The sequence below is a fragment of the Numida meleagris genome, chromosome 10 (genome assembly GCF_002078875.1).
Source record: "Numida meleagris isolate 19003 breed g44 Domestic line chromosome 10, NumMel1.0, whole genome shotgun sequence".
Lineage (NCBI taxonomy): Eukaryota > Metazoa > Chordata > Aves > Galliformes > Numididae > Numida > Numida meleagris.
In genome coordinates, this window is record NC_034418.1 from 1787104 (window position 1) to 1807230 (window position 20127).

The 20127-nt window shown below is 47.3% G+C and overlaps 1 protein-coding gene across 7 annotated transcripts in view; it reads right to left on the minus strand.

Annotated features, from left to right (window-relative positions):
• The window catches only part of GLG1 (golgi glycoprotein 1), a 61573-nt gene continuing 41509 nt past the window's right edge, over positions 64-20127 (minus strand). For all 7 annotated transcript variants that reach the window (XM_021408330.1, XM_021408333.1, XM_021408334.1 and 4 more), the window contains exons 9-26: positions 17717-17838; positions 17243-17344; positions 15071-15224; positions 13612-13749; positions 12703-12789; positions 11740-11802; positions 10978-11091; positions 10503-10591; positions 9751-9868; positions 8791-8883; positions 8122-8259; positions 7241-7364; positions 6786-6928; positions 6456-6557; positions 5913-6020; positions 5418-5538; positions 4522-4628; positions 64-4257 (exon numbers count right to left, since the gene is read on the minus strand). In XM_021408330.1, the coding sequence (XP_021264005.1) occupies positions 4090-4257; positions 4522-4628; positions 5418-5538; positions 5913-6020; positions 6456-6557; positions 6786-6928; positions 7241-7364; positions 8122-8259; positions 8791-8883; positions 9751-9868; positions 10503-10591; positions 10978-11091; positions 11740-11802; positions 12703-12789; positions 13612-13749; positions 15071-15224; positions 17243-17344; positions 17717-17838 (2091 nt within the window). In that variant the 3' untranslated portion in view covers positions 64-4089. The remainder of the gene's footprint in view (positions 4258-4521; positions 4629-5417; positions 5539-5912; positions 6021-6455; positions 6558-6785; positions 6929-7240; positions 7365-8121; positions 8260-8790; positions 8884-9750; positions 9869-10502; positions 10592-10977; positions 11092-11739; positions 11803-12702; positions 12790-13611; positions 13750-15070; positions 15225-17242; positions 17345-17716; positions 17839-20127) is intronic.

The following is a 20127-nucleotide window of genomic DNA, read 5'->3' on the forward strand; positions in this document are numbered from 1 at the left end:
GGTTGAGAACATCTACGGGGCGGCTGGAAGGCAAGAGTCAAAAATAAATGTGAACACAACAAGTAAAAACCTGCAGACTCTTTTTATTAAATTCTCCCATTTCATCTGTACAGAAAAAAAAAATGCACATTATGTTCAGAATCTCAGTAACATCTCAAAATTACACAGCATGAACATGTAAAAAAAAAAAAAAAACAAACGAGAAACGGCCAGGATTTTATACACAGAAAGGAAAACAATTTACAAAAAGAGAAAAAAAAAAGTCTTGTTAATGTCACATTTAAAAAAAAGAAAAAAAAGACTTAAGTTCAAACAGCCTCGGCTGCACAAGGAGAGGTCGCTGGGTGTGTTTCACACTGCTGGGGAGGGCTGCCGGCCCCGCACAACCATGGGTGTCTGCTGTGTGTGTCTGCGTCACCCCTGCAGCACCGCCAACAAAACATGGAGCTGCGTTTGAACAGAAGCCACCATCCCGCCCGGAGCACGCTTCCTCCTCTACAACGTCATCAGATGCAAGCCATCTCCGCCCTACCGCTTTTCTCCCCCCATGATATACTTCTGTCCTAGTGCTGCTGCCCTATCCCATCCCCTCTGTCACCGCCATTCCACACGCTCCCTGCGGGTTCTTTTGGAGCAGAACGGTTTTTGCATTTTGCTCGGGCTTCCTCAGCCCTCTCCGGCGAGGCAGACAGAGATGGGCATCACTTCAAATGCCAGAAACACCATCCCTAGCCACGTCAGTCATGCAACAGCCTGAAGGGCGGAAGCAAGGCAGGAGGAGACAGTGCTGGAACTCAGCAAAAGGACTTGGTTAGACCCACTAGGCGAGCAATAAATAAGGTTATTTCTTAAGGTCAGCAAGAATGAACGCTAACAAGCTAGCTGGAGCTGCCCACATCCTCCCAGCACAGTCAGGAAACACAACCTGCTAATTAGAAAGAGCCACACACCTTGCTCGTTACCAGCCACCTCCCCTGCCTGTACCTTCCTAGCAGCACGGGCATCCCCACACCAAGAGCAAGCTCTGAACGTGCTTTTGCAATAAGGACAAAAGATTCACACGGCATTCTGCAGAATGCAGCCATCCCCACTGATGCTTTTTAGTTCTAAGTACTTTCCACCCAATCACAACAGGCTTCCTTGAATTCAAGGAGGCAGCAGAGGTTCTTACCACCATTTGTCTCCTATCCTGCAATGGAAAACTCGTGGGCAAGGTGTTGTGCTGGCAACAGGCAAAGCAGGTTATTTTTGGAAGAGTACTTTTGGGGTTTCTGTGCTTTTGAGAACTCTTAGATTTTTAGGTACAGGTGAGGAGGAGGAGAACATCTCAAGACTGAGACCGGGTACATTTCTAGCAAAAAGGAAAATTGGTCATCAGCAGCGTCAGGAAGCCTGATGATAAAACACAGAGTGTAACGCTTACTGATACAAAGGCCTGAACCCACTGTCCAGAGTCACACCTTTACAAATTGATAGCGACAAAGGACGCTGGAAGGAAACACGCAGAGATGTGGTCAGCGTCTGCCTCTGCCCCCAGCACTGCGGGCTCTCACGATTCTCAAGTGTCACAAAGCACATCAGCGCACCGCCTCCAAAACCAGCAAGAACGCAGGAAGCGTGGATCATCCTCTAAGTCAATCTTCTCCACGTTACGAAGCAAAAAAATAAAAATAAAAAAAAACCAACCCAGAACGTACAGAAGTTACCTTCACAGTGGAACATGGTTTACATTCAGAGCTATAGCTACAAACCTACGACTTTCACCGCAACGCCATTCATTTGGAATTTAGTGGAAGATGCTACTTCTAGACAATAAACCGTCTTCATTAGGCTTTTCAATCTAACCAGGTTACAAAATGCCTTTTCAGAAGTCACAAGAGGTTAAAAAAGCCCCAACAGCGATTTCCTTGTGCCCAATGGATGCTCAAGAAGCAGGGCTTGCGCCACGCAAGCAAGACTGCACACGATTCCCCTTCTCTTCCCTGCAGCTGTGAACACACCCATCTCTGCCGCAGTAATGGTAGCTCCCAAGCTGTCACACGAAACAATCTGTAATTGCCAAATCAACATTTGAGGCGTTACACTCCTGTGCTGCCTCAAGAGTCGTGATGGAGCGTTCCTTCTCTGTTCCAGGTCACGTTTACAGAGGGCTATTTTAGCTCCGTCAGCACCGGGGAAAAGGGGGGGAGGAAATGTGGGTTTAATTTCTGTCCTACCTAACAACCTCACTCGTACCCAGCACGCACTGGATCTCTACTGAATCTTCATTGCTCAGACTTCCTTCAGCATCTGCCTTGTGCTCGGAATGCTCAGAGACAGAAGGGCTCGCCGGCAGAGATCACCTGCATCACCAGCCACTTGCTGTCCATCCTCAGAGCGGGATGAAGGAACGTTTGCACAAGGCTTTCACATGGTACAGCTTTCTAGCACTTCAGAGGCAGCAAAAGCCATTGCAGTATTTTGCATCTGCCATTCTGTACATGCAGCATCATGGGAATCTGCTGGTCCACGTTCCAGGATGCCTCAAAGCCGTCTCTCTCGTTACTCTAGAGAATAAGGCAGAGACCTGGAAATGTCAGATCTTACCTAGCAGCACGCTAAGAGGGAAAATAAAGTCACGGTTCAAGCATCAGCCTAAGCTGGACAGGGTCAGGCACATGATTTTTACTGCAGCACACACAGGTGAGCACATCGAGAAGGCTGACAAAATACATCCTACTGTACACGCTGGCTCTCGTGCAGTCACTTCTAGGCTGAGATTGGTGGGGAAACCTATCTCCTCAGGTTCTGACACCGCAGCACGTGGCTTCCCACTTCTACCTCTAGCACTTGAGAAACAAAGATGACGGCCACAACGGGTGCAGCTTTTCCAGAACACCTTCTTTCCCGAGCACCGACGTGCATGTGCTGACACTTCTGCCTTTCACGCAATACCATTCTCTTCCCTTCCTGGACTTGCAGGACCAGCACCTGCACCCTGCATCCCAGGGAACACCAGCTGCTATCCCTATCGACCGTAGCTGTGACAAAACTAAAAACAGTGCTACAACTCAAAAGATGGAGGCCAGTTACAAACCAAACTACTGTGCTAGCCCACACGTAACTGACAGAGCGGGTACGTCGTGCATTCAGCTGCATTCTGCATCACTGACAAAGCACTGTATTGCCAGGGTGTCGATACCACCTGTAGGAAGTCAGTGGGGAAGGGTAACAGCTTAGCAGCAGAAAAGGAGTGTTCAAATGTCACCGCATCGTCACTAATAAGAACATTGACCAAGTAACCGATCCGGGCACCTCCTGCCCGCTGACAGCAGCACTGCACACTACTGACAGGCTCTACAGCCTCGTGTCCACACCGTGTCTTTAATCTACTGAAGTTGTACAGCTCACGTGAGTACTTAATCCTGGTCGGTACTTTATTCTATCTTGCGAGCGGCAGAGGAAGAAAGGGAGGACATCTTTTCAGCCAAAAAAATCCACAGCAACAAAAGCAGGATATTCACTAGGAGAGGACACCAGGGCTGGCGTCCTTAGGTTGTCCCAGACTACGCTCTGAAGATGCTTTACACAAGATGAGCAAGATGTCCAAAACAAGGCCAACTGTGGTGTGAGATGCAATTTACCCTTTACTTTCCTGCCTCAATTTCACCCAGCCACAGAGGAGGATTATATTTCAGTACGAACCGTTACCTAAATCATATAGTTGGTACGCAGATAATATGTCTTCCTTTAAAAATTTACTTAAAAACTGCTTGAGCTGCAGGTCGTATCAGTCTGATCTGGAGAGTGAAGGCAGTTCCAACAGTACAACAGAGACTTGTCTACAGGCAGGTAAACGAGAGTCTGCTAACAAAGGGATAACAAAAGCTGCTGGCTGGGCTGCCAATGTTGCACATAAACTTTCATAGGATGAAGATGCTGTGGATGAGATCCAGGATGGGAAAACTGAGCCAACACCTGCTGCTGTTCTAATTTTTTTTTTTTTCTTTTTTATTCTCCTCTCACAAGAGGGGGTGGGTAGACTATACAGAGGAGGGCTGTACAAAACTGGGCACTGGGCAGGCATTTCTTCAGCAGGCAATGCAGGCTCTACCTGTCCTTGAGCTCTCTTGTCACCCGCTTGGTGATGCGTCCACACATCAGGCCGATCAGGAAGAGTACACAGATGCCGACCGTGATCACAGACAATATGTAATTCTTGGACGGAGAGGTCATAACTTGCATGGCAAGGTCAGAGAAGCCTTCCGCTGGGGCAACCTAGGGGTGAGAGGGAATCAATGAGCCAAGCTGCACCTTCATGCAACCCAGCCTGGTTATTTTATAAGTCTGGCATCCATTACAACAATTGCAAGTTAAATAAAAGATCTGATTTCAATTTTTTCTCGTCTAAAACCTCACGATGCCAAACATCATTCAAAGACAAGAACGTTCCGACAGCTCAGGCTTTCAGTAAAACACCTTGCAACAGAAAGATCCAATGCAAAAAACCGAGGGAGGCCCTTCAGTCTGTTACACACTCACCTTTGCAGCATAGCTCCACATTTCAATACGATCGTTAAGGCGCTTCTTGCATTCAGGCTGCAACCTCACACGCTTGTCTTCCAAAGCTTCCATTAAGCACGACATTTCTGTAACGTAGAGAAGATGGCGTTACAAAACAGCAACAGTGGCTTCAACAATATGCTATGGAAAGGCTGCTAGAAAGGGACAGTTCAGCTCTACGTAAGGCTGATGGTTGCTCAGCTTCCTAAACAGACCAGCGAGGCTGACGAATTGCATGCAGAGCCCTGTCTTCCCTTTGAAGGGAATTAATTTTACCTGTCAAATGTACTGAAACAAAAAGCAAACCGTGGGCAAATACCGACAGGAACAAAGAAGAATCAGAGGGATTGGCCAAGAGTAAATCTTGTGAAACCAAAGTGATTTGCTTCTCTAAGAGAAGCAGCTTAGTCCCAGGGAAACCTTTGGTGCAGCCTACTATAGCACGGCCATAAGCTGGAGAGCTGCATCCTGCACGAAGCTGCTACAGGGTGAAGATACGTATCACTGAAAAATTGAGTCCACTCACTCATTTTGAACTCAAGCAATGATTCTACAGGAGGATTACGGAGCTGGTGTCATGCTTTTTTCAGTAATCACGTGAATACTGGAACATAACATGTTCTCTTTAAAAATGGCAGGCTGCAAGGATACGACATTACGATTGAAGAACTGATCCTGCCTCGGGCGGAAGGGAGGACTGAACACTTTTTCATACACCCCTCATCCAGAGGCACCGACCACCTCTGCAGCAGTTCCAGCCCATTACCCACCAAAAAACAGCAGAAATATCTGGTACTTAAGATAAGGCTGGTACAAAAACTCAGCTTAAGGCCCTCAGGGCTCTGAGGTTGCACGAGGAAAGCACAAGCACTTACGGCGTCCTCTCCCTGGAGGAATAGCAGCACAGTGGTGTTTAATGTCCAGGGCACAGGCTGTGTGCAGCACTGGGTCCACAAAGATATCTGCCTTGCTTTCCTTCAGCATGTTGAGCACTTCCTGGGGAGGGAGAAATTGCAAGCACATCTCAAACAACAACAAAAAAAAGGAGAGAACAGAACAGCACAGATCCTACTGCTCCACGTTTCTGAAAGGTGCACCACCTTCTCCAATCCAGGACCATGCAGAACAACACTGTTGCTGGATAAAGGTACAAACGCTGTTTTAGTCTGTATTAAGTGTTCTGCTTTAGGAGGGTAAGCACAGTTATCTTCACTAAAATAACCACGCTGGTCTAAAATGCAAAGTGAGTACACACTTGCTTCACGCTGGCTGTAACACGGCTGGGGTTGTGATCTAGAAAAATACTTAGGAACACCGGCTACTGCAGGGGTGAGATGCCTTTCAGAGCTCATCCAGCACATCTCCTTTACCTTCTTGCACATTTCGGTTTTTATTTTCAGTAGGTTCACTTTCAGGCATTCTTCCACCTGCCCAGTCTGCTCCTGAGCTGCCGCTTCTTCAGCACACAAGCTGGAAATCTATTTCGAAGAAGGCATTTTAATGAATCAGCAGTTAATGACAATACTTGTGCCTTTGATATCTCGATACATTAGTTCATGAGAGGGTAGCTAGGGAACACAAGTTACTTTCCCACCCAAAAATCTGAGCCAAATGTAATGCACTCAATAATGCATAAACTTAACCCAACAGCAAGTAGCCCATGTTGCTACACCAAGAGGAAGGCAGGAAGGAAGACAGCACAGAGACACAAGCAACACTTGAGACGTGGCTTATTTAGGCTGTTAAAAGTGAAAGCTCAAATCTGACTGTATTCAGGATAAGCTTGATAAGACCAGAAGAAAAAAAAGAAAGCAGTGTTTTTCTCAGTCACAAGCACCAATTAAGAAGGGACTTCATGTGACATGAATGGAGTTTTCATCCCGAATAAGCGACTGCAGAGCTGCTGCTTTTACCTCTTCAGAACAGTGCATCTGAAGCTGGGGATCCAGTCGATAATCAAGAGCTGATTCCTGGATTATCACTCGAATTTGGTCCTCGCAGTCTGGAGAGAGACGCTATTGAGCGGAGAAAGTCATTAACCCACTCAATCACCTTCATTTTCGTAAGTCAATCACCCCGCATTTTAACCTGTGTATTCCCTGCCTGCTGTGCAGGGGCATAAAAACCCACTTCTGTGTACATATGACGTATACTGAAGGCACTATGAATGCAATTTGTTATTCGGCGAGAGCTGCTCAGCACAAGCCTGCACAATCTAATTGGCTTGCCTCAGCACTACTCACCTGGTCTGCGTACTTCAGCTTCAGGCAGGAGATGACCTGTCCCTCCAGCTCTGTATCATCCTTAGCTCGATTCAGGATATTCTGGCAGAATTTCGGTATGTCTGCTTTGCAGGCCTTCCTCAGTACCGGATTTAAGCGGTAATCTAACCAGGAAAGATGACAGAACGTTAGAGAGCACATCTCCTCACGTCGTAGAACGTTTCCCAAGTTACACTGTTCTTCCCCACAGATTTAATTTGGGGGATAAAACAACAGTTTTCCACTCATTCACTAGCGAGGCAAGTGGTGCTTCGGGAGTAAAGCAGCCCTGCATGCCAGCGCTCAAGAACCTGGCAGAACAAAGCTAAGTGTGTGCACTGACACCTGCATAAGAAGCCAGGCCAGCACTCCTCCAGCCACACAGATGGCTCATCGGCTCCAGCAGACACTTAGGGTCTTTTTTCAGAAGGGAGTACCTGTGTTCTGTGTGATCTGGCGCTTGGTTATCATCTGCTTGCACTTAGGGTCCATCACTTCACTGTTCTTGTTCTGTTTCAAACACTGCAGCATATTTTTTGAGTCTGCTTCTGGACAAAAACGCTGCAAAAAAAAAAAAAAGTGCAAGTTCCATCACTAAACACCTGAAAACGTGGATACTCGTGGAAGAGAACAACCACGCACTCAACCCAGATGTACAGAGAACTCCATGCTCCCTAACCCCAGCATCTCCTATTAAGAACAGTGCCAGTCCCTAAGGTGCCCACAGGAATGAATACCCGTGCTTACGGGGTGAGCACCAAGCCATATACTCCTGACTTGCTTCCAGCCTGAGGCTTGTGTTGGTAGCATTAAGACACATTTGCTTTTATTTTCCACAGCACATATTTGCAAGAAGATGGTACACCTTTAAGACAGCATTTCTGACTTTAAGCAAGCAGGTTTCCGCACGGTTTTTGCCTGATGAAAATCTGCAGGCACCAGCAGTGAGCTGAAGATGCTACCCCTCTCTGTAATCACAGCTTCTCCACCGTGCTTAAAAGACAATGCAATAGACAGCAAGTGGAGCGACTGCACGAGCCGTATTGGAGGCCTCAGCACAGACCCTCCTCAATTCTGCTGGCACTTGAAGGCACATCTACCAGTGCACAGGCTTTGACCTGATATTTAGAGGAAGTTAAGAGGGAAGAACCCTGAAGAAACCTGATTCAGAGTTGAGAATCTGATGACTTGCATAAAAGCAATCACACTGAAACAACACGGACATTTCCTAAGAAGCCTATGGGAAGTCCACAACTGTTGGTCCAAGCCACTTCCATATCCCAACCTCACCCCCTGGAGCCAGCACACCACCCGTCACCTTGATCATCTGCTTGCAGACTCTCATCAGCGTGTAGTCCAGTTCTGGATCCATCATCTCTGTCTCCTGCAGCTTGAACACCTTCTGGTGGCACCGGGTACTCAACTGCTTCTTGATTTCTTTCAGGCATTCTATGATCTACAACACAATTACACCCAGGACAGGCGTGCTGTTGGCATGGTTCCGCCCTATGCTGCTCCAGTCCACCTCTGTGCTCCCCTGTTGGCTTACCACCTCCACCCACCAGTGCAGTTAAGTTTACGATGCCTGGATTTCGTTACCAGTGCTGATTTCCACCACTTGCTTCAAGTTCATCTTTTCCCACAAATAAATGGAATGAAATGAAGGAGACCTGGACCTGCTCCTAAACCCCAGACCTCATCTTGCAGATCATACCTACGAAACCTTCAGCAACATTTGCAGTCACCAGCAGCTAAGAGCTTTCAATTAGCATGAACGTGTTAATTGTGCATGCTCACAGCAATGCATTCACGCAGTACTGAACGCTTGGGAGCTGGCAGAAAAAAAAAATTAACACTCCAAAATAAGATTTCAGTGATATCCAAATGAGAACCTACGCCTGCGAGGAGAGGCAGAAGTGATCTAAAAAAAAACAATCCTGAAGCAAAAGCAAAAATTAAATTGCAAATTAGTCAGGCGATCCATTACCTGAGCATTGCCATAGGGAACGTTTTGGCAGTAATTCTTGATGTCACTTTTACAAGCCTCGTAGAGTTCTGGTTCCAGTCTGATATCCTCAGTCTGCAGGAGAGATTACAGTACAAACTTTTACCTGGGACTAATATAGTTTAAACAGAGCCACCTGCTTACAAAAAAGGAAGTAGCTGTCACCAAGGGAGGTCAGCAGCTTTGATTTAAAGGGGTCCTGAGGGTAAGAAATGTCAACAGGAATTCAACTTTGCAAATCCACGCAGGGGATCAGTTTTGTATGGTGACTGGTTTTTTTTTGTTGTTGTTTAAAACACAATGCTAGAGGTAAGAAGTTGTTTCCCAGGCTCCTCCTAAAAGGGCATCAACACAAAGGGCTGAGCCAGCTAAAAGCTCAGGTGAAAGCTGGAGGAGCATGCTGCAGCCATCCATCTGCTGGGGGACTGAGGATGCGAATGGAGCTTCCTGCTTTAAGTGATGCCCAAACAAAGAGCTTGCTGCTGCCAGTACTGCAGCAGGAAGTTCAGAGGCGGCCTTGCATGCTACTCCTAGTTACATACACAGCAGCTCAGAGCAGCTGGATTCAAGGCAACTCATCTGTTCTCCTCTCCTCAGTCCGTAAAACGAAGCTCATACTCGCTCCAAGAGGACGTGCAAGGACACAAGCACGTGTAGCACGTTGCTACCGAACACTCAACATCATCCCTGCTAGCTGAAATTCCAATGACCACTTAGTTTTCTCAGCCTTCGCGAGCCTGCAGTGAAGGCACTGAAGCAGACAATCATTATTTTTCACTGCCAAGGTCAACTGAGCCCGGTGTTGTAAGAACAGTGGAACAAATAAATGAGATACACCGTACAAACGGGCTTCATTTTTTTTTCCAGGGTGGACAAACCAGGGGGCTGTGACTGAAAGACCTTGCTAGAAGAGCAGGCAGACCACGAGTTTCACACGTTTACCATTTCCAGCTCCTCCACGCGCAGCTGCTTGCGGCACTTCAGAGATACCCTGTGCTCCTTGGCGTCCTGCAAAGTGTCATTGCGCACCGTTGTGCTCAGACAGATCACTACATCCACCCTGCAGAGAAGAAGAAAGGTTTTTAACCCACGTACGCTCCACTGTGATCAGCCAAGATTGAGAAACTGATCCCAAGAACCTATATATAACTATATAACTGATCCCAAGAACCTCAGGGATCCTGAGCATCTATTGGGGCAGCCCCATATGGAGTAATGGGATCACAATTAAAGCCCCTGAATCTGATATCTAATGGCAATCTAAACAAACAGATGCAGTAATGCATTCAACATCCCAGCACAGCTCCTGCCCAGCAAGACCCGTGCTCTTAAAGTCACCGAGCACCTCAGAAAAGCTGAACTACAACCACTAAACCTCAGAAATGCAAAATAAAGGTGGATATCTACGCAGCACTGCAAGCAATTCTTTTGCACTGTGAGAAGGGCATTTATGCCATAAACTGCAAGTAGCCTTGCCACCCAGGAACAGGACTGACTCTGTGTGTAATTTAGCCTTGCATCATTGGAGGGGGATGCTAAAAGCTTTCCACTGAAATGAACAAACCAGCAACACCACACAGAAGTCAGCCTTCAGAGGAAGCCCATGCTTTCTGCCTCGTCATGAAATACCCTTTTCCTGCGACTTTCTGACCTGCTCACACAGTTAGGCTGCTGCCTGGTTAGGCACTACGTACTTTTTTTTGATGTTGGGGCAAAGTTTCAGCACATCCTCCTTGCAAGCCATTTTGAACTTGTAGGAGAACCTGAAGTCTTTCATTTGAACCTGCAGGAGTGACAAGAAACGGGAGATTTTTGGTCACACGGAGAAAAATCACACACGCTGCCTGAAAGAACACTCGAGTAAAACAATTAGCCAACGCCTCTGGCCACAGCTTGTTCTTGTGGATGTCACAGGGATGCTGCTCCACTGAAGAAGCAAGGGCCCCTCCAGCACATGCCAGGGGGGAGGAGGCCTGGAGAAGAAACCATTCCAGAAGTGACTGCTTACAACCAGGCACACAAGTACCACCGTCTGAATTCACAAAAGCAACCTCAATACAGCTGGAAATCAATCTCAAAGAAAGGAAAGGGTTTCATCATCAGCTCATTCCTGCCAACACCCTCAAACGCAACCAGCTCCCACTGATAGCATAGAAAAGCACTGCTTACCAGCTGGAAGTGAGTAACTCCAATGGCACACTTTTCGTTCATTTCCTTCTGGTGTTTGTTCTGTATCAGGCACTCCATCAGGTCCCCAGAATCAATCTGGTTATCAGCAACCTCCTGCAGGACAGATGAAAGGCTTAAAAACAAGCTACCCTGACAAGTCAGGGTTTTCACGCTCCGTCAGCCCACTGCACCCCAGAAATAAGTGAGAGCAAGGGGATTTACAAATCTCTCTTGTGAGCTTACACTCCCTGCACACTGACCACGAGAGCGCTTAGAGACGCAGTTCAGAGAAGAACCATCTCAGATGCATGCATGCTTTAAACTCAGGACATAATGCAGAGATGCAGTGCTCACATGAGGTATTAAGTTAGGTGCTCTCACCGCTCTTTAATTACTCAGTCCTAGAGCAATGTAGGAAGCTATTTCAGCAAGGCGAGCAGCTGCACATAGAGGAATGGCTCGACACACTGCTCGAGGCAGGAGGAAGGAAAGAAGTTTAATTTCCAATCAACTGTGAAAAGCAACTTTCCCACTCACAGGGCAATTTTAATCTTCAAACTCCAGCTTTTGTGCTACAGCAGGAAGAAGTACCACACGGAACTACAAAACCTTGTTGGAAGGCTGTGGGTTTTTCCTACTGAGGACTTTTGCAACTGCTTATTTCTGATTTTACCTTTGAAATGCAGAAGGCATATCAAGAGTATTAAGAACTAACCTTTCCCACAGTGTTCTTCCCCAAGGATATTCGTACTGAGTACTCACGTGACAGAACGTCTGGATAATGGGCTCACACGCTCTCATCAGCAAGGCTTCAATTTGAATGTCCTGCAGAAAACAGGCCATATTTCATGTTCACGGTATACAGGCAAGGGAAAAAATAGCTCTGAAAAAAACTGGTACAGGTTAAACTGGAACCAGTTTAGAAGGCTTTGTTCAGATGCAGTCCAGACGGCCTCACCCTTCAGTTATGCGAATGCTCGGGTCCCAACAGTGCAGTAAATGCAAGACAAGCCTTCCAGATTAAGGGAACAGCCTGGTCTCCACAGGTAACAATTCACTGCTTGGATAATTCAGCCCATTTCCTCCAAATTGGATACTCCAGCACTAGAAAGCATCCAACACTTAAGCAGGAATTCCAGATTAACAGTAGTTCTGAGTTCTAGTTCTGATAGTTCCATTTTGTTACTACTGGAAGGAAGCATCCCCTAGGGAACAACACCCCTAGGTAAGAGGTACAAGAAACAGTCTGGGGCAAGATACTCAAACATGCAGGTCCACAAAATAAGCAGAGCTGTGGGCATCACTGGAAAACTGAATGTCCTAAGTGGCAGCTACTGCGTGCAAACTACTTGGGACCCAGAGGGTGGCTGCAATATGGTACTCAAAATTACTTGCAAGCAGAACAAAAAACCAAAGTCCCTGAACGTATTTTGACTTGTACTAAACGTGAGTTTACCTATGCAAAGCTTCTTTACCATAAGCCCTTTTAGGCTGCTGATGGCACTTCTCCTGCTTGCAATCCTTACCTGCTGCTCAGTTCTCCCCCTCAAGGGCTCCCCATGAAAACTAACAATGCATGGGGGGAAGAAGGATAGCAGTGCTTTTCTATGCTTAACCCCAGAAATCTGCATTTCTGCAGCTACCCTTTTATTTTCTAAGTACTGTCAAACTGGCACATTCAACCCCATGTGCTCTTCCCTCCATCCCACAGTGGAAACTGCTCACCTCAGACTCCAGCTCAGTCAGATTTCCCACTATGTCTCTGCAATCAGACACCAAGTCATCAAGGTGGTCCTGAAGACATTCCAGTTCCTATCAAAACAGACATTTCAACGTAAGGTCTGAGCATCCAAGATCACAATCAGGGCCTGAGATATCACAACACGCAGAAATGCCCTTCTTTTGGCAGCCACAAAGCTCCTTTAATGCCTTTTGTGTTGGTTTTGCTTTGCTTTACAGGGGGGTGGGTATGTTCGTAGCAATGACTGAGAACATGGATCTAAAACATTACTGCTTGTTCTCAAAAGCTGTGCGATGCACTTTCACTTCTGGTATGTCGCATCTCATGTGCCCTTGGCACAGCCTTAATGAGGGGTTAATTACCAATCTGTGACAAAAAGACAAAGGCCTACACTCTACGGCATCTGCTGTTAATGGCTCCTTCCCTCCAGCCATGCTAGGGCAGAACAGTTCAACATGAAAGTATTCGTTGAAACTTTGTTAAAGAGCAGCAGATGTTAGCTCAGCTCTGTATAAACACAGGAAGTATGGCAGTGTTTGCCAAATGGGAATAGGATAAAGTTTATGTGGGAAATGTCAAGCTTGTAATAGAATATTACAAATAAGAGTCAGGGTGGGGTTGCTTCTATAAAGTTCTTCTTGTTAACTATCCCCTTTCCTCATTTTGTTCCACTCATGCTTGAACCTACTGAAGCCACACTGTTGGTGCAAAGCTTCTTCAATGACTCAGCCCCAGCCTAGGGTACATTCTGTTTCAAACTGCACGCATTTTTAATACACTCTTGGCTCTAAAGAGATAGCCAGCTACACAAAGTTCCTGCGTCTCCCCCATCCTGTGCCCTTCCCACCCTTCCAGCCTTGCAAACAGAGCCACGGTTGTTCTGTGTACAGCACCTGCCCCGTCTCTGTTTTTTCACTGCACCACTTCCCCAGGTCGATCATGCACTTGTCCTGCAGGGCCGGGTCCAGCTTCACATCCATGGCACGCTGGTGGAGGATCCGCTGCACCTCTGCTCTGCACTCCCGCGATAGCTGCAAAGAGGGCAAAGAGCACTGAGCACACATTTTGGACTACGTGTCACATCGCTCCCTTCATTCCAAGCCCGTGGAGAAGAAAGTCAGAATGGCTCAAAACCAGAAGCCCAGAATGAGGCAACATAGCCCAGCTACAAAATCTTTCCAGCAGTGCCCACTGCAGCACAGCAGAGCTGGCATTCAAGGCTGAGGAAGAGACCACTTGTAGGAAACCAAGGGCTATTGGTACGGTGCTGGACAGAACTGAAGTGCAGTGTTTGAAGCTTAAAACTTCATACACTTAACTCCCAGTGTGTCCTACCTAGCACTGCAAAAAAAGTGGAGATAGGACTTCTGTTGAGTTTGCATTCAAACACTACCTTTCAAAACAACAGCTGCTCCCTTAGCCCATCTTCCAATAAATAAACAAACAGTTAAAAGCCTTTTCTCTCTTTGATATTAGTGGCAGAGTGGCTATTGATTTTTTTGGCCAGCCCTAACATAAAAATGGAATTAGAAAGTCTCCACTCAGCACACTAATTAAAAAAAAAGATATTCCTAAAAGAGAGATGACGCTGCCAATCAATACCCGACCTCTGCCACAATAGAACTTTTACATCCAACTGCAAAATTCCTTTTCAAGCCAGCCTGCTGTGTAACCCCACAGACTCCGAGGGGCTGCACACAGTACAATGGCAGAAGAAAGGGAAGCGAGCACCCAGCTGACTTCAAGGGAATGCCTCGACAGAGGCACGAGAGGGCAGCAGACCTGAAAAGAGCACCTCCGAAGCCGACAGATGTGATTATGGTGGATCTTCAGACTGCAGGGCAGCAAGTCAGATCCCTACCGTCTTCTCTAAAGCCAGCAAAAGCACACTGACCAGCAGAGCACGCTCCAAAGAACTGAAAGCATGTTTTGCATCAATAGGAAGAATTTAAGAGACTATAATCCGAAGCTGCATTCAATTCAAAATTCAATTAGAAACAGCCTAAAACAGCTAGGCTCAGAAAGCCCTTCAGCACAAAACCAATTGTGCAGCTATGCTAGCTGTCTGTAAGGAATCACATTACACTTTGGAAAGACCAGGAGGAGGACGCATGATACACGCAGGGGGCTGTCAGCACACACTGGGCAACTGACACATCCTGACGTGGCCATTCTGCCTCCTCAGAACAGTAACACGGCCCTGCAGGGCACGCTCAAGGAGCTGGACGTCCGAACTAGAGCAAGAAACACCAACGGTAAATCCCTGTAACAAGGTTTTGAGAGTGCTTGCAGCGTGTGGCACGGGCAGCACGGCACAGACGGAACAGCAGCGGGCTGCAGGCCAGCACTCACCCTCCGCCCTTGCTCCTCTGTGCGGTAGGCATGCCTGTACAAGCAGGAGAACACAGCCCCCGGGGGCATCAGCTCGCTGGTCTCGTTCCAGCCGTGGGTATGGCAGAGGCGGGAGGCATCGCCCTGGCACTTCCGGTAGAGGACCACGTCCAACCTGCAGACACAGAGAGCGTCACCCACGCTGCCGCTTCCCCCCCGCTCAAACCCGTGGTGTTGCCCATATTCTGAAATGCTTTTGAGGGGAAAAAAATCCATGACGCGTTTCAAACACCGGCACAGCGCTGTCTGAACAGCAGAATTCCCCTCACTCTATTTAGAATCAACTCCCTAATCCTGCAAAAAGACGTTAAGGCCTTTAATTACAGATCTAACCCTCAATGCTTCCTGAAGCACCTCCCTTTCTCTCCCACAGCATGCCAGCCAAACGCTGACACACAAGAAAAGCAATCTTCTCCTGGATGAGCTACAGCAACAGGAAAGCAGGTACGTCCCCATTCTTACACATGCTTCGTACTGAATCACAGAATGGCTTGGGTTGGAAGGGACCCCGAGGATCGTCAGGTTCCAACCCCCCTGCTACAGGCAGGGCCACCAGCCTCCACATCTGGTACCAGCCCAGGTTGCCCAGGGCCTCATCCAACCTGGCCATTTTGAAACACTAGTTTCATAAAAACCTGAGTGCAGATAGTTGTCTGCTATGGACTTGAGCGAACTGAAGACTCAGCATCCCTTATTTTTGCATATGAGAAGACTGCACGAGCAGATTTCTGAGGACAGTGTCTAATGACATTAAGGTTAAGGGAGAGGCATGCCCAGCTTTCCAAAAGGGGAGCTCCAGATTTCTCTAGCACTTTAGAAGGCAAACATCAAGTCATATTGCTGGACCAAATTATGCAGAATGATAAAAGTAGAATAAAAATGTTACGGTTTTCCTATTGTACATCTATGCTAGGCATTGAATAAAGCAGCTTATCTCAGCCAGCTCCAGGGAACAGGAGCTGAATGAGAAAGGGGAGCCAAGATGCCCTGCCTACAAGAGGAATTAGAATCATCTTTACTCCCAACAAAATGCAAATACTGTTTTCCTTCTTTCAGTCACCAGTTTGACTCAATAAATTACCTGCTGGAAACATGGCAGAAGCATGAGAACCAGCAATGATGGGAAAAGCAGGAAAAAAATTAAGTATTCTTGTCTGCCTGCAGAGGCAGCCATCGAGGTGACCAGCAAGCAGCCACGAAGCCATAAATTCTGTGGTCCACGAAGCCTCGTCTATTTTGGATGGAGAAAGTTCACAATGCTTATCAGCTCTTAACTGCTGCCAATGCTGCCCACAGGTACAGCGGTGAGTCAGATTTTCTTCATGTCCTATTGAACACCCTGTGCAGCAGTGGAGGCCCATGACTCCTCGCCTCGCACCCCTCAGGGTCATTCAGAACAGTTATTGCTGGTAGCATTTCTGGCAGCAATTCCATCTGGTGTATTCAGCTTCTTCACCTCTTGACCAAGAAAAGCCAAGCATTTATTCTTTCCTCGTTCCTCGTGTTTAACAAATGCATACCTCACTCCCAGTCACCTTAACCCACACAGGTACAAAAGGCTCCGCAGACATTTCAAACAAAGCACTGCCAGGTTTTCATGGAGAAGTTGAAGAAGTTATGCTCCAGAGGGAATGACATCACTCCACAGGCTGCCATCACACCTACAGGACTCGAAGCAAGGCAGAAACAGGAGCAGGGAGCCTCCCACCACAGCAGCCGTTTGTTGATCTTAACACTTTATTCTCATAGCTCCCATTCTGTAGCACTCACAGCAGATAAGTCTGGCTGCCACCTACACACAAAGTGACCTTCAGCTTCACTGCGGCCGGAGAAAATTCTTTTAAATAAAGATGCATTGAATTTCAGAGCTCAAACCTGGAGAAACCTCTTGGGGTTGTATCATTTCTTTTAGGCGAACGCCTAATTTAAGTTAAAAAAACTAACTGCTATTGTAACCAGCTGCTGCTTCTCCTGTTCTAGACGGGTACAAAGGCCCTCCAGACCTGGAATGTTTAGCAGTTCTGTCTCCTTTGAGCAAGGGCTACACAATGCTGTTTTGCAAGGAGTTACTAATGTGTACAGACACTAAATACAAGCATCAAGTGAGGATAAACCTCGTTGTACAGTACTCACTTCCAGTCACGAGATATGAAATACTGGAGCTCCAGGAGCCTATGCTCACAGTCCTCTACCATCTTTTCCGTGTACAGATGCTCCATCAGGCAGGACAGAATCCTGAAACCAGAAGGAGAAAAGGTAAGAAAGAGACTGAGCTTCCTTGTAATAGCTGGTGCTGCCAAGTCAGGCTTCCCAACAAACCGTACGTAAGACGTTCTAACGCAGTGAAGATGATCTTCCTCCTCCTTCACTAAGAGGAGGAACATCAACACACCACATTTATACCCTCCCATTCCACCCTTTCAGCTGTCTCAGCCAAACCGAGACGTGACAAAATCAGAAGGAATATTTGATGTAGAGCCTAGTTCAGGAGACGATACCATCAGACCTGAAGATACAGGAGATGTTGGTCTGCGCAGCACGGGCCCGCTTGGTTAAGCGAGCCTTTCACGGCTTGTTGTAACCCAGCAGTAAGTGAGAGGCACCTACATGGGATCCCCGGACCGTATGTGCTTGCAGGCGGTCTGTATGACGGACTCGCAGGCCTCGTTCAGGGCTCGGTCGATGCGGTAATCTGCACCGGGGTCCGTCTCCTGAATCAGCGTTTGGAGCTGGAAGAAGTCACAGAGAGGAAACCTAAGTAGGTATATACATACATAGAGGAGACCCAGCAGCCCCACTGAAACACAGGATAAAGCGTCGTGATCTGCTGCCCCATGCTGCAGCCCTTCCTCGGGGGTCCTGTCTTCCCTAGCTCTTCGAAGGCAGGGGAGCTATAGTTACATCTACAGTACAACACTTACTGTTACGTATGGAGAGAAAAAAAAACAGGGAGGCATAAAACTGGTGCCCTGTTAATGTATGTAAGAAAAGGGAAACCTCATTCAGCATCCACAGCACTAAGCTTCCAAGTCAGACTCAGGATGGGGCTTCACACAGCCCGCGGCCTCCAAACACGAATTTGGGAAGCATCTGCTGGAGGGAGGGATGGAAACTCAAACGCACTCCATCCATTGGCTTTGGGAAGAGGCAGCTTTCCACTCCCAAGGTCATACTCAGCCCCACACGTTTCCCACCGAGCTCTGAATTCGCAGAGACTGAACAGCCCCAGCCAGCCTTGTACTGCTGTTCTACAGGCAAACACTTGCAGCTGACAAACTCGGAGCAAAAAAAGGGAGCTTGCTTCGAAGGCAACTGCACGCCAACATCAAACGGGCTGCGCTGCTACCACCTTGGCACTTCCTTAATGATTCTTGTCACCAGTCCTCAGCCCAGCTAAATCAAAAGCACACTCACAATTTTATCCTCCTTCCTTCAAAGCTTGCACCTAAACACCGGCCAGCAAACTTTCAGGGGCGCAGCCCTAGCATCACAAAGCACAGAGGGAGAAAAAGCATCAGAGAACCAGAGAAAATGAAAGCTAGTGCTATTTATCCAGTAGGAAGCTTGTAATCAAGACAGTGCTTGGGAGGAACACGGGATTCCTTGAGTTGAAGCTAGTTATGCCCAGCCTCAGCCTATGGCATGCAGGCAGCTCAGAAGGATGCTGCCCAGCAGGCACTGACTGTTGAATCAAGAAGTCCTGGGATATTTTCAGAGAACACACAGAAAAGGGTTTGTTTTTTTTTTCCCCCGTGACTGGCAGGGGTCAAACAGAAGGCAGTTTAGGATCCATCCAGTGACAGGAGTACACTGCAATCAGATGGAGAAATGAGAAGTGGCACGTCCTTCACCAACGTCAGGCAAGTTCACTGAGCAAGGAGAAGAACACGGCCACGTCCTGCTGGTGTGAACACAGCCTGACAGTCGGGCAGCGCTCTGCACGCACAGCACTGGGATCACTGCGCCAGGTGTGTACACAGAGCAGGATCATGCACGATGATGGGAATTACTCCCTCAAGGATGAATGGGAGAATAAGCCCCCAGAGCTGACATTTGCTTATAGACACAGGTTAAGTACACTGGTCAGAGCATTACATAGGCAAGCATCTTCCTCCTGCTTCAGTATTTCTGGTGCTGTCAAGTGGAAGAGGCCCCATCCCTGGAGGTGTCCCAGAGCCGTGGGGATGTGGCACTGAGGGAGGTGCTCAATGGGCAGGGTGTGCTGGGTTGGGGTTGGCCTCGGGGATTGGTCTTTTCCAACCCTAATGATTCTATGAAAGAATCAAATTGCGTTATCCGTGTCCCTAATGACACTACTGAAAGCACTGGGACAAGGTTTTCACTCTGCCAGTGCCTAGAGATGGGCCCAGAACTGCTTTCTCTTCCTTACAAGATTAACCAGAAAAAAAAAGTAAAAGCAGGAAGCTCATTTCAACGCAGCAAATCAAAACTAAATCATATTTTATACAGTCAGCATTCAATTTGCTCATGTTGCCATTGGCAGGGACCAGAACACATCACTGAACTTCAGGGGCAATCACTACCAAGCCCTGCTGCTATATTAACTCATTGTACAGAAACAACAGCCATGGTCTAATTTTAAGAGAACTGGAAAAAAAAATACCTGTAGAGATTTCCACAAACATTCTTTTTCCCCAAAAAATATGGAAATCTCCTATCAGGTCTATTCAGTCTGTGATAATATACACAGACTGGCAACATCTTGACCCTGGGCTTTAAGCTACAATTACAGAGAAAATGGACCATAGTGGTTCCATAGACTGCAGGAGGTCAAGGGCATGCACCTCCCTGGGTTCCCGCATCAGCAGTAGCACTCCTTCAGTAGCTTTGCAATGATGTCACTTTTCCAGGCTCATCTCATATACATTGGTTGAAGGGTCATTGAAAACAGGATTAAGTATTAAAAGCATAATATCACATTAAGCAGCGCTAATGAGCTGGAACAAGCGTTAAGTAATTGCTTTGAAACAGGACACATCTGGGCCAAAATGAAGTTT